At 40.6% G+C, this 13,018-nt stretch overlaps 1 protein-coding gene across 1 annotated transcript; it reads right to left on the bottom strand.

Annotated features, from left to right (window-relative positions):
- Window positions 1-29: 29 nt before the first annotated feature.
- LOC133901070 (protein LAZY 1-like) lies at window positions 30-4,687 on the bottom strand. The gene is made up of 7 exons (XM_062342366.1): window positions 4,547-4,687; window positions 4,328-4,399; window positions 4,124-4,233; window positions 3,582-3,651; window positions 1,439-2,271; window positions 511-778; window positions 30-262 (listed from the first exon to the last, which is right to left on the bottom strand). The coding sequence occupies exons 2-7, from the start codon at window positions 4,332-4,334 to the stop codon at window positions 243-245; spliced, it is 1,308 nt and encodes a 435-aa protein (XP_062198350.1). The 5' UTR covers window positions 4,335-4,399; window positions 4,547-4,687; the 3' UTR covers window positions 30-242.
- Between the last annotated feature and the right edge of the window lie 8,331 nt (window positions 4,688-13,018).

A 13,018-nucleotide genomic window follows, 5' to 3' on the forward strand; every position in this document is an offset into this window, starting at 1 on the left:
TAGCTAGGTCCATGGAAACACCAATCACATCTAGAAGCAAACCATACATTAAGTTCATCATACATTCACAGTCCTTTTCCCCACTTTGTAGAGTGACACAACTCATTCAGCATTCAGGTAACATGAACAAACATATAATGATTGTAGAGGCAACAAGCACACAAACATAAGTACACAACATACTCAATATACTCACTATGCTTGACCATGATGTCGGGCCAACAGATTCTGACTTTCTCTCCCTATAATTCCAGCACCAAATCTGCATCCAGTTAGAAAAAGAAGTTCAGTCAGCGCAGTACAAGGCAGGTTGCATCATCATGCAGTAAAAACTGTTTGATAGCTCCTGAAGATTGTTTGGTAATAACAGTATGAAACATCTCATTGTCAAGGCTGCTTTTTGTGACTCCAAATTATTGGTGAAGTAGGATGAATTACTGTGCTGTGATTGCAAGGTTTATGGATTGGGAATTAGGGACGTGGATGGGTGGATGTGGATGTCACACTCACATTCTGCGTCGGTCCTGATCCAGTGGCCAATCTTGCTGCTGTTGAGCTCGCCGTCGTCGTCGTCTGGAGAAGCGGCGCCACCGAAGGTGGCGCGGTTGGCACAGCAGCCGAATCCCGGCATGCGCTGCTCCTTGCGGCACCGGAGCTTGGGTGATGCAGGCGGCTCGGGCTCGTCGGCGCTGCTGTTGCGCTTGCGGCTCTTCTTGGTGAGTCTCCTCGCCAGGGCCGTGCTCTCAGGGTGAACTTTCCTGTGGAAGATTTGAAGGATCTGCAAATGAACAAAATGTTTCCTCCTTTCAGAATTCGTCACTTTGCAAAATGCAACAAGATTACCCAAGTGTGTCGAATGTGTAATTCACTGATTGTTACTAGCAAATTTCAGTATGGTATCTATCAATTATATGGGATGTGACACGAGTGGTTTCTGCGGAAGTTTCTTCAGAAATTTTCTTCGAAAAGTTCGATAAGAAATATCTCACAGATCAGGTGTACTGGTTTAATCAGAGGCTGAGGACAAAATGACAAATGCAATGTGCCATAAAGATAACACTGGACAGGAGATTGCAAACAAAACGCGGTGTCAAGTCGCTGCCCCCACTTCGAACAACAACTTGACTGCTAGTTGGTGTGCAAGATCTATAGCATAAAATGGACGTTTCATCGAAATATAACCAACTACGATGTGAAATTTTGATAGATTAAACTAGAAAAATTCTCTAAATATCGATATCTTTCAAAAAGACAGATTTGATTATCAGTTGTCTAGGTTTATGTCACTCAGAATTGTTAAAAAAGGTTTATGTTACTCAGAATTGTTAAAAATATAATGACATGGAAGTACTCTTCTGTTTTGTAGCAAAACTACTAACATTTCCCGAACCCGATTTAGGTGTTTTCGCTAAAACAAAACGAGAGCAATTACTTATACCTTCTGAAACTTGCTCTTAGTCACCGTTGCACTCGCCGGCGCTCCGTCACAGCCGGCGACCTTCTCATCCTTCACCTTCCACTTCTTCAGCATCTTGTGGCCGCCGCCGCCTTTCCCTGCTCTACCCTCCTCCCGTTCTCCGCCGGTGGCACCGTCCTCGCCCTCCTCGACGGCGACAAGCGCCACCTTCTCGTCGGCGAAGCGCGTGCGCATGAACAGCTCGCCGAGCGAGGTGCGCCGACCTCCCACGCTGTCCCGCGGCTGCTCCGGCCGCGACTCGACGTCGCTCACCGGGGAGCCGAACAGGAAGCCCTGCAGCGGGCAGTCGACGCCCATGGCGAAACTCACCCGCGCCGACGCCACCAAGTCTCCGGCGGCGCCGCTGTTGCGGCTGCCGAGAACCTTTTCCAGCTCGGAGCTCACCACCATGAGGTCGTCCTCCGTGGTGGCGTTGTCGTCCTTCTCCGCGATGGCTTCGACGGCAGCGACCGCCTTCTCAACCGCGGGGTCCTCCGGCGCGGTGGGGTAGGTGAAGGTGGGCGTGACCGCGCCATCGTCGACGTCTTCCACATTGTCGGTGCCATCGCTGTTGTCCAGCTCGGCGTCGACGTTGCAGTAGTAGTCGTCGTCGTCGTCTTCAGGTACAGCGACGGCGGCAATGCCTAGCGTGCCGATGGTGAGGAGGCCGCTGCCGCCGAACGTGAAGAGGTCGGTGGCCGGCGGCGACGGATGGTTGGTGGCGAAGGTGTCGTCAGCGAAGTATTCGTTGGCGGAGGCGAGGAAGGTGGCGGGGTCCGGCGAGGCCAGCCCGGTGATGCAATTGCAGCTCCCACCTGCAGTGACATAGTAAACACGTTATATGTTTGCTGAGTTTTTTAAGTTCGTTTATGGTATATTTTTGTTACTTCATGCTTTAGAACAGATGGATTTCGCAATGTAGTTCCAAAAAAATGAAAATAACTAAAGTATTGTAAAAAAACCTCCAACAAATATAACCTATAAAAGCAGTATAAAGATGTTCTCCAGTAAAATATCCTATATATAGAAGCAAGAAAAAATGTTCTCCAAAAAAAAAAAGAAGCCTAGAAGAAGCAGTACAGAGTACAGGCTACCGAAAATTCCTATTCAATTTGCTTGTTCGAACTATGGCCTACATCATAAAACGGAAAACCATTTCCCTCGGAAAAAAAAAGGACTTTTCCTTCCTGAGGTTTGCATCCTAAATAGAAAAACCGTAACTCGGAAATTCCGTGTGAACGCTAGAGTTATTAAGTTTGGTCAGTATAAGGTATCTCAATATGTGGATGTTTTATTTTGTATAATAGTCAAAGTTACATTTTCAGGCTATTGCACAATACAAAAGGAGTGCTTTTACTCATACAAAGAATACTCTTTTGTTTCTGGGGCTGTACAAAAGACGATCTCAAATTCTCAAAACTTAAACAACATGTTTACGCAAATATGCATATCTGTGTACGCTACATATGAACATCTTCGGTCAAACAAAATATCTGAAATTCGAACTACATGATGGCGAAGGAGATATCCTGAACTATTTCTAGGTCTAATAAAACAACAAAAATATCAACATGTGATCTCTGGTGAAAAAAAAAAAGAAAACCCAGCAATATGTATATATATAGCGTCCCCAGGATACCTTCATATGGGACAACGCTGCTATAAAAAAAATATTGTCTAGAAAATAATAGGTGTGTTGCTTGCTCTGCAATTGCTGGGCTAGACCTAAGCTGGAAAGAAGTGGCATGTGCCATGTCCGATGTGACCAACGCCAAGTGCAAGGATTTCCGGGAATACTCTTCAAACTTAGTTTTATTAGTTTTGTTTTGTTTCGAAAAAAATATATGTACTATCACTGACATGTGGACCCAAGCAAGAGTCTACTTTCCATGCACATGTACATGTCTCCAGCTCGTGAGTGATAGCTCACAACAATATGGAAAAACCAATCCTTATGGCCCATACACACCTATATTCCTGTTTACTGACTTGACAGACTAATTTCCAAAAGATCAGCTTGAAAAGTTGCTTTAGTTTCTACTTTCTGGGAGAATAAAAAGCCTATCTTCCAATCGAATAAGATAATAAGCTGCAAGAAGGAAACAGGGAAGGGAGATCAATGTACCTCCACCGGAGCTGAACTCTTTGAACACATCATTGTTACTCCGTAATTTTCGGTGCATCCAACCCAGGAGCTGAGACATGCATGAAGAAGGTTACAAGGGGGTGATGCTATTGTGAATTATAAATGTGTAGTTTTTAGCAGCTGTCTAATATTTTGATCAGATCATACTACAACAACAGAGTTTAAGTTTTTGCAGTATCAGTAGCATATTAAAAACTGTAAATTCAGAGGAGGGTCATGATCATGTCCTCCTCTCCTTCAGTGGATAAAATCATACATACATGGATCGGTGACGATAACTACGGAAGAATGGATGCTTAAAGAATGGCTATAGCTACACTGAGCCAGTATATATCGATAAACCCTCACCAACGAAGTAACTGAAGAAAGAATCCATATTCAGGAAAGAAGAAATTACTAACTTGCAAAAGGAACTCATTTGCTTGCAGCTATTGGAGAACTATCATTGGATAATTAAGCAAAGAGGAAATTAAATAATGCAAATTTTAGAGATGATCGTGAAGAGCAAGGAAGGAACTGACCTTCATCTTGGAGAGGTGTTGTGTAAGCCGAGAGCTGGAGCTGGAGGAGGCATTAATAGACGATGATGAAGAGAGAAGAAGCCGCCAGAGGTAGATTGGCCGCACTGCAGCTGCAGGAGTGATCCATCAGTGGGCAGATCAAAACATGGAGAAGGCTACAAATGGATCAGGTAGGGGCAAGGTCCCATGTAAGCCACACCACACCTTGCATGCACAACCCTACTTTGTGGCCTCGTATGTGACGCGTCCACGTGTGCACTGTGTCACGCCATGTACCTGTCAGTGATCACTTCACTTTGCATCAGCTAGCAGGTGTGTTTAGTGGTACTTCTACTTTGTTGCATGCTTTTCTTCGCCAAATTAATTAAGGATATCACTCATTGAGAAAAAGAAAATTGGTAGCTAGGATTATCACGTACTTACCAATTCAATATGATTTTGCCGTACAAATAACATTTATGATGAACATGAGATGGTGAGCGATCAACTGAACTCAGGGCATCAAGCAAGGATGATATCAATCAATCATCGAAGAAGATCACAGCTGGTTAACAATTCGGTTCATGGCAGATATGTCACAAACAAAAACCGAGCTGAAAGTTAGTGATCCGTCAATCTTCGTCACCAGTAAGCAAGCAAATCAATCGATAAAGTAGAGAGTGAGGATGGTGGGGCTAGTGATGTTGAGGTATAGAGTGAGGAAGGCACATATATTGATATGGTGAGCAGAAAAGGAGTTATGTTAGCTTTTTTTCTGAACATGTAGAAGAGTTGCATGTTATTATATTAAGAAAATGAAAAAAACGAAAAACAAGTTTGATTATAAAGCCGATCAACGATCATGTTAGTTTTTAAGTGAAAGGTCAACGATCATAGCCTAGAAGTTCAGCTCAACAAAGAACGTAACTGAACAACACCTCCTGAGCACCAAAGCCAGGCCTCCATACTAATCTCCCCTAGAAGACCTATAACCGAGAGACGAGCACCGTAAAAAAAGCATCAATTGCGGAGCTTCCAAATGAACCAAGCCACCAGGATTATTAAGAAGTTGAAATCCATGCGGACCTCCTTGGAAGCACCACGCTGAGCTCGCTGCCACCAGGTTTGGAAGACAGTATCAAGAGCCATTAGCGCCAACCTCTGCAAGCTTACTTGTTGAAGAACTTTGAACCAAATTTCCCTTGCGAAGACACAGTCCGTCAATAAATGTTGCACCGTTTCATCTGCTTGATCGCAAAACAGACAACTCTGTGAGTGCTGCAACCCTGTCGCGTGAGTCTATTCGTTGTTCAGCATCTATTGAGTGTTACTAGCTAAATAAAGAACTTGGCTCGCAATAGCATCCACGTCTTCCAAATTCTCTGGTATGGTTCAAAGCCAAATAATATCATACAGTTTGCAATACTTTCATCATTTATATGGAATGGGCTTACAATAACTTTGAATTAGAAAAATCAATCAATCTTACCAATTGTGCACTCCTTAATTGAATTAGAAAAATATCAAAAGGGGAAATTTCACTTGAATTTAATCCCCAACTGAACAGGTCAATAACCACATGGCCTGTGAGGACCTGAGAGCTGTTCTTGGAGCTGGCGTAGCTACTCGTGCGTGGGGGATCTTGGGACATGGGGCAGCGGCGGTGGATGAAGCGGACGAGAGAGGGGTGCGGCTAGCGCCAGCTTGCACCTGCCTGTGGGTCCAAATCACCTATATACCTTGTCAAGTGCCATGTGATCCTCTATATGGGGTCTTCTGCACCCATGGCATGTTTATACAAGGCAAAGTGCAATTCACTGACTTTACTTTCTGTCAACTAACCAATTATTGTCCTTTTTCAGGAAGAATTAAACCAGATATTGTTAGTGGCTTTCTTCTATTTGTGCTTTTTTTAAAACCATTGTGGATCATTGTGCATGAGATACCCGCAGAAGACATTTTCACTGTCCCTAGGGGTGTGGTGGGAGTTCGGTGCACAAGCAACAGACCTTCTGCATGCACTGACGAGGATACATAACGAAGGTGAAGCATATGGTAGCAAAAAAAAAAAAAACAACTCGGAACAAGGTATGAATAATGCATAGTTTATTACCTTTTCCAACAAGAAAGTTTCTTCTAATATTAAGAGCCTAGGTGTAGTTATGGGTAGAGATGATAGAGATATAAACAATTCTATTATTTCTATTAAGAATATTGAGATTGATAGATTAACTGTTACCCCTAAGTATCTTAATAATAAGATTAGCAAGAAACTTAGTAATAGATCTTTTAAGTCAAATATGCATGAAGATGAGGAAAATATTGATGAGATTGATAAGTACCTCAGTACATATGCCATGATTCAACTAGGGTCCTCAATGAAGAGGATTTTGATCAAATATGTTGTGATCTTAAAGCTATCCTATGAAGGAAAAAGTCCAGTCCCAGAGGGAGAGATATTCGCCCACCTAAGAAACCAAATATGCCATCCAAAATTAATCTCTAATGAAAGGGACCTTTTGGAATAGCAAAGGTCTACGGGACTTAGCTAAACACAACTATATTTCAGACTTGGTGAAGGAAAGACAGTTGGATTTTATAGCTCTCATGGAAACAGGAAGAAGCACATGCTCTGGTTTGCTTCTAAGACACCTTTGTGGTGGCTTAAATTTCCTGTGGCACATTATGCCACCTCATGGGAGATCAGGTGGGATAATCCTTGGTGTGAATATGATTGTATTTCATATTTTGTAAATCATGGAAGGTGATTTTTATACAAAATTCCTTCTTAAAAACAAGGATGATGGCTTGTTTGGGCATTATATGCGGTCTATGGGTCAGCTGGATTTGAACACAAAGCTGCATTCCTAACCGAAATGGCCAATGTCTACCATAGTGAAGAGAACCCAATGTTGATTGGGGGGGGGGGGCTTCAATATCATGAGAAAGCCGAAGGACAAGAGCAATGGACCCTTTAATTATAGATGGTCTTGTTTATTCAATATTGTTATAAAATCATTGGACCTTAAAGAAACTGAGCTATATGGTCGCCAATACACATGGGCAAATGAAAGGGATCTACCCACCTTTGAAAAGCTTGATCGGGTACTGTGAGCATACATTGGAAATTAAAATATCCTAAAGCATATATTGAAGCTCTAGATAGGTTGAGATCAGACCAAATTGTAGCGAAAATGGCACTATTAGACTATGATTCTAATTTTAGTGATTAATGATAATATAGCCAATGAGACTAATATGTTTGTCAAGAATATATGTTAGTAGGTCTCATGGATATAATACATGAAGAAGCCAGTGAAACTGGGATAAAGTTTGAATGAATTGGAGAAGTCCCACAGAAAATGACTATACTAGATAGTCCGGTGATACCAAAGGTATACAACAGAGTATTTTCCAGAAGGGTGGAAAACTGAGATGAAATTAGTTTATTCTCACCGAAAGTTCTAGTGCTCAGGAGTTTGTATGTACCAGAGTGATTTCACTCAAAGGAGGAAAGAAATGACTTCACCGGATAGTCTGGTGATCTATGTGCTCTACACACCGGAACATTTATTCCAGAGAAGACTGTAACTATTGAAACCTGAAGATCAATACACCGGAAGGTCTGATGACTAGATTACAATGCATATCAGAGTGTTTTCCAAAGAGTTGCAAAGAGATGGAAATCAACATATTAGAAGGCCTGGTGATCAGAAGATGTACACATCAGACAGTTGAACAGTGAAGAAATTGTCTCGGTCAGGCTCAAGTATACACACCGAATAGTCCGGTGATGGAGATGAAGTATACACCGAATAATCTGGTGTTTAGACATGGTTCTGAGAGGGTTCTAACGGCTAATTTCTAAGGTTGTACATACCGGATGGTTCGATGCTTGTACTACTGTTGTCATCAGATCATCCGATGTTCACAGTAAAGTTAAGTCATTGGAACAACGACAAGTTGGCAAGTTTAAGGCTATAAATACCCACCCACTCGGCCATTTGAAGGTGCTAGAGTCCAGAGAAGTCCATATACACTTGAAAAGACATCTAAGCTATCAAAGTGCCTAAATTATGTATCCAAGATGATTAAGCACACCATTAGAGAGTGATTAGTGCTTATAGGCCTAGAGAGAGTGTTGCTAGGTGCTGAAACCTAGAGAGTGGATCAAGGAGTGATCCAACCGTATACCGAGAGGTACGTCGGTGCCTTGGTGTCTTGGTGACTCGCCGGTAACTTGTTGACCCTCCGACTTGGTATGGAGTGGTGGCAAGAAGTTTGTGCGGGGACGTAGAGGCTTTTGTCTTTGTGACTAAAGCTTCGAAGTGAAAATGACGCACAAGTGATCGAAAGAGAGTTTAGTGGTGAGACCTCGTCTTGGTGGCTTGGTGGCGGTCGAGAGTATATCCTTTATGGAGCTCGATATTACAGGATAAGGGTGGCTTGTATGCCATCGATATTACAGGATAAAAATCCCTTGTACCAAGTTTGTCTCTCTATCTTATTTACATTTGCGCATTTATATACTTGTAATTTACCTTACTAGAGTAGGTTGTAATCTTCTTGAGCAGTAGAGTAGACACACTAGATAAAATCTGGAGCATATTTAGATAGAAATTGATATAGATTTATCTTATAATGTTTTTGGAGCCATTAGTTTTTAAGTGCCCTAATTCACCCTCTCTCTTAGAATGTCAATGTTCCTCACAATTTGGTATCAGAGTATTATGCTCTTGATAGGTTTAGCTGTCTAGAGTTGTGACGTCTGGGGTTGGGATGGATACCCAGAGCGCTCCACTTTTTGATGACACTAATTTTTTCGTTGGATAATTCTACAGGCATGTTATTTACAAGTCAAAGGTCTAGATGTTTGGAGAGTCACTAAGGAAAGGATAAAGCAATGTCTCACAAATAAAGAGAGACAATTAGATGTATTGGCAAAGAGTATCATTTTATCATCTTGAAATGTTGTATTTAATGGTGTTTATTTTCTCACCAATGCATATGATATTTGGAATAGTCTTATTAAAATACATAAAGGCACAAAAGATGTGCACAATGAAAAATATCATGTGCTTGTTACTAAGCTCAATAGAATCGAACAACTACCTAATGAAAATACTAATGATGTGTATTCTTGTTTGAATATTCTTGTCAATAGGATCAATGGGCTAGATTTGACCTAAATTGGAGATGATCGAGTGGTGAGAAGAATACTTCAAGCTCTTCTAAAGTATAAGCTAATCGTCTCCATCATCTACGACAACCATGATATGAACAAGATGACTACAAGCTAAGTTCTTGACAAGATCACCGCTCATGAGGTAACCATGAACATAGGGGTTGAAACTTCTACCTCAACCGATACCAAGAACCTTGCTCTCACAAGTAAGTAAGCTCATGTTAACATATGAAGGCAAGGATGAGGAGACAAGAGAAAGAGTGAAACTCAAACGAAGATGATAGTGATCAAGATGAAGATAACAATAAAGAAGATGATCAAATCATATCAAGCGATGAAGAAATTGACCCCAATATGGCCAAGCTCATGGCACAAGTGGAAAAGAACATCAAGAGGATCAATACCAAGATTGGTCATCCAATCTCTTTAAAAGATTTAATCAAAACAATTGATCATATCAAGAAAGAGAATAAAACTAATAACAAAAAAGAGACAAGAGGAAGAAACAAAGCATTCATAAGCATAGGAAGATGAGTGAGTGAAAATGAAGATTAGAGCTCAAGTGTTGAGAGTCTCATCATCCACTCCTCCAAAAGAAGCTCTTTCTCAAGGTCATCATCATGCAAGTCATCATCGCGTAAGTTATCACACTATTGCCTTATGGATAAAGGTATAGAAAGCGATGTAAGTGATGATGAATTCGATGAGAATTCACCCTCTCAAGAAGAACTTCTTGATTTAATCAATGAGCAGCAAAAGACCTTAAAGAAACAAACTAAAGAACTTAAGAAATCCAATACCCTTAATGACATTCATGCTACATTTATTTCTAATTATGAACAATTATTGAGAAAATTCAATTTGATAAACAAGGAGTATGAAGAGTTTAAGGCTAAATTTGAGTGTATTGAATATCAAAATACGGTTCCTTTGGAGCAATCTACATCTCTCTTTAATTTCAAACCTAACGCAGATGCTTTCACTTATTGTGTGGATTTGATTGATCTATGTAGCTCACCGCTTTGCAATGAGATATGTATTGAAAATGTTTTTGTAGAATCATCTAATAAACTCATTGTACAAGAGAATGATGAACTCAAGCAAGAAGTGGAGAAGCTCAAATAAGACTTAGAAAGATTAAAGGGCAAAGGACATGTCCAACCTCCTAAAGGTAACCATGATAACATGGTGAAGAAGCTTGCGGAGTGATCCACCGTGACATATTTCAAATGCCATCAAGAAGGTCATAAGTTCTTCCATTGCAAGCAAATAAAGAAGGAGACCAAGGAGAAGAAAAAGATGATAAATCTCTCTAAAAAGACCTGTAACATCTACACCAAGCCCAACTACAAGACCAAAATCAAGAGCACCTACTACAAGCTCAAGAAAAAGAATAATGGAAAAGTGGTTGTACATATGGTTAGGAGAAAGGATCGGGGGTAGAACCAACCTATTTGGGTGTACAAGGAAGTCATCATAAACATGAAGGGCCTCAATCGATTTGGGTTTCAAAGAAGACTTGAAGTCCACAAGTCGGCTCTGAGATTTAGAGACTTGGATCACAAGATGAAGTGAAGATTCAAATAAAGAAGCCAAGTATACAAGATTGGACGTATTAATGAACATCATAATCATCATATACCCAAATTTCTATTCAAAGTTAAACAAGGCAAAGATACTAGGTGCTAAATCCTCTAAATTGATAAATTTACTTGCCTTATCTAGGATTGCATGCTCTCAATTTAATTTATTGCAATGCCTAGTATAGATTTTTCATATAGTAGGTTGTTTGTGTTTCTCTCTTTTTTATGAGCAGCATACACATATGTTTCAAGTATATCTTTTCTAGTCACATGGAGTGATCAACAAGTTTTCGGAGGTATGCAATGCTTAAAAACTCTAATTGATATCATTGTCAATTTATTTATTCATTTAAGCTACCTTCATGCATAATGTGGCTTGAACTTTCATCTTGATATATTGTCTAGTTGTGCATATGTCTCTCTTATCATATGTATGTATATATATAAGGGGAATTTAAATCATATTATGTGAGTTTCATGAATTGTGATCAGTGTGATTTCATTTCAATTGGTACCATATTCTTGAAATATTATCTCTACAAGTGGTTTCCCTTCAATTGGTATCATTTCATTGGATCATGATTTATGAAGCTCTCTCACATGTCCTCTAACGCTCTTGCTTGAGTTTAACATGTGTTTGTAACGCTTTTCGAGATTGTTAACAAAAGGGGAGAAATTTGGCGACCAAAGCAAGAGATATGCCTAGTGGAGAACAAGAAAGATGCCAATCTTGACAAAGGGGAACTTATCCGTATTTGGTATCAAAAGCATGCAATGAAGAAGCTCTTGCATGGATCAATCAAGAGAGATAGTGGTAATAGAGAAAGGGGGAGCCACAACAAAAGAAGGACTAAGTAGTAAGAACGTATATCCAAGTAATGTGGCAAGGCTTTGTACTCTTTACAATGGGTATCATTTATTATTTGTCACTTGACTCAGTTGTGTTGTCATCAATCATCAAAAAGGGGAAGATTGTAGCGAAAATGGTCCTATTAGGCTATGATTATGATTTTGGTGATTGATAACAATATAGTCAATAGGGCTAACATGTTTGTCAAGAATATATGTTAGTAGGTCTTACAGATGCAATACATGAAGAAGCCACCAAAGCTAGGATAAAGTTTGATTGAATTGAAGAATTCCTACGAAAAATGATTACACCGGATAGTCCGATGACACCAAAGGTATACACACTAGAGCATTTTCCAGAATGGTGCAAAACTGAGATGAAATCAGTTTGTTCTCACCAGAAGGTCCGATGCTTAGGAGTTTGCACACACCAAAGTGTTTTCACTCAGAGGAGGAAAGAAATGATTTTACTAGATAGTCTGGTGATCTATGTGCTCTACACACCGAAGTATTTTTTCTAGAGAAGACTTCAACTGTCAAACCTAAAGATCAATATATCGGAAGGTTCGGTGACTAGATGACAGTGTACACTGGAGTGTTTTCCAAAGAGTTGCAAAGAGATGGAAATCAATACACCGAAAGGCCCGGTGATCAAAAGATATACACACCGGATAGTTAAATAATGAAGAAGTTGGCTCGGTCAGGCTCAAGTATACACACCTGATAGTCTGGTGATAGAGATGAAGTATACACTAGATAATTCGGTGTTTAGAAGTGGTTCTGAGTGTGTGTAATAGCAAGTTTCTAAGGTTGTACACACCGAATGGTCCGGTGCTTATACTACTATTATCACCGGATCATCCGGCATTCACATTAAAGTTGAGCCATTGGAACAACGGCTAGTTGGTGAGTTTGAGGTTATAAATACCCACCCACTCGGCCATTTGAAGGTGCTGGAGTCCAGAGATGTTTATATACACTTGAGAAAACATCCAAGCTATCAAAGTACTTATTCATCCAAGACGATTAAGCACAGCATTAGAGAGTAATTAGTGCTTATAGGCTTAGAGAGAAGTGTTGCTAGGTGCTGCAACCTAGAGAGTGATCAAGGAGTGATCCAACCGTGTACTTAGAGGTATGTCGGCACCTTAGAGTCTTGGTGACTTGTTGGTATCTTGTTGAACCTCTGACTTGGTGTGGAGTGGCAGCAAGAAGTTTGTGCGGGGACATGGAGGCCCTTATCTTTGTGACTAAAGCTCTGTAGTGAAGACATCGCACAAGTGACCAGAAGAGAGGTTA

Source organism: Phragmites australis, chromosome 19, assembly GCF_958298935.1.
Source record: "Phragmites australis chromosome 19, lpPhrAust1.1, whole genome shotgun sequence".
Classification (NCBI taxonomy): domain Eukaryota; kingdom Viridiplantae; phylum Streptophyta; class Magnoliopsida; order Poales; family Poaceae; genus Phragmites; species Phragmites australis.

Excerpts from the sequence above, each read along its gene's own strand:
- LOC133901070 (XM_062342366.1), bottom strand. Across the intron at positions 2,272-3,581 it reads AGAGTTCAGCTCCGGTGGAG|GTGGGAGCTGCAATTGCATC; the intron begins GTACATTGATCT and ends ATGTCACTGCAG. Across the intron at positions 263-510 it reads GATCAGGACCGACGCAGAAT|ATTTGGTGCTGGAATTATAG; the intron begins GTGAGTGTGACA and ends AACTGGATGCAG.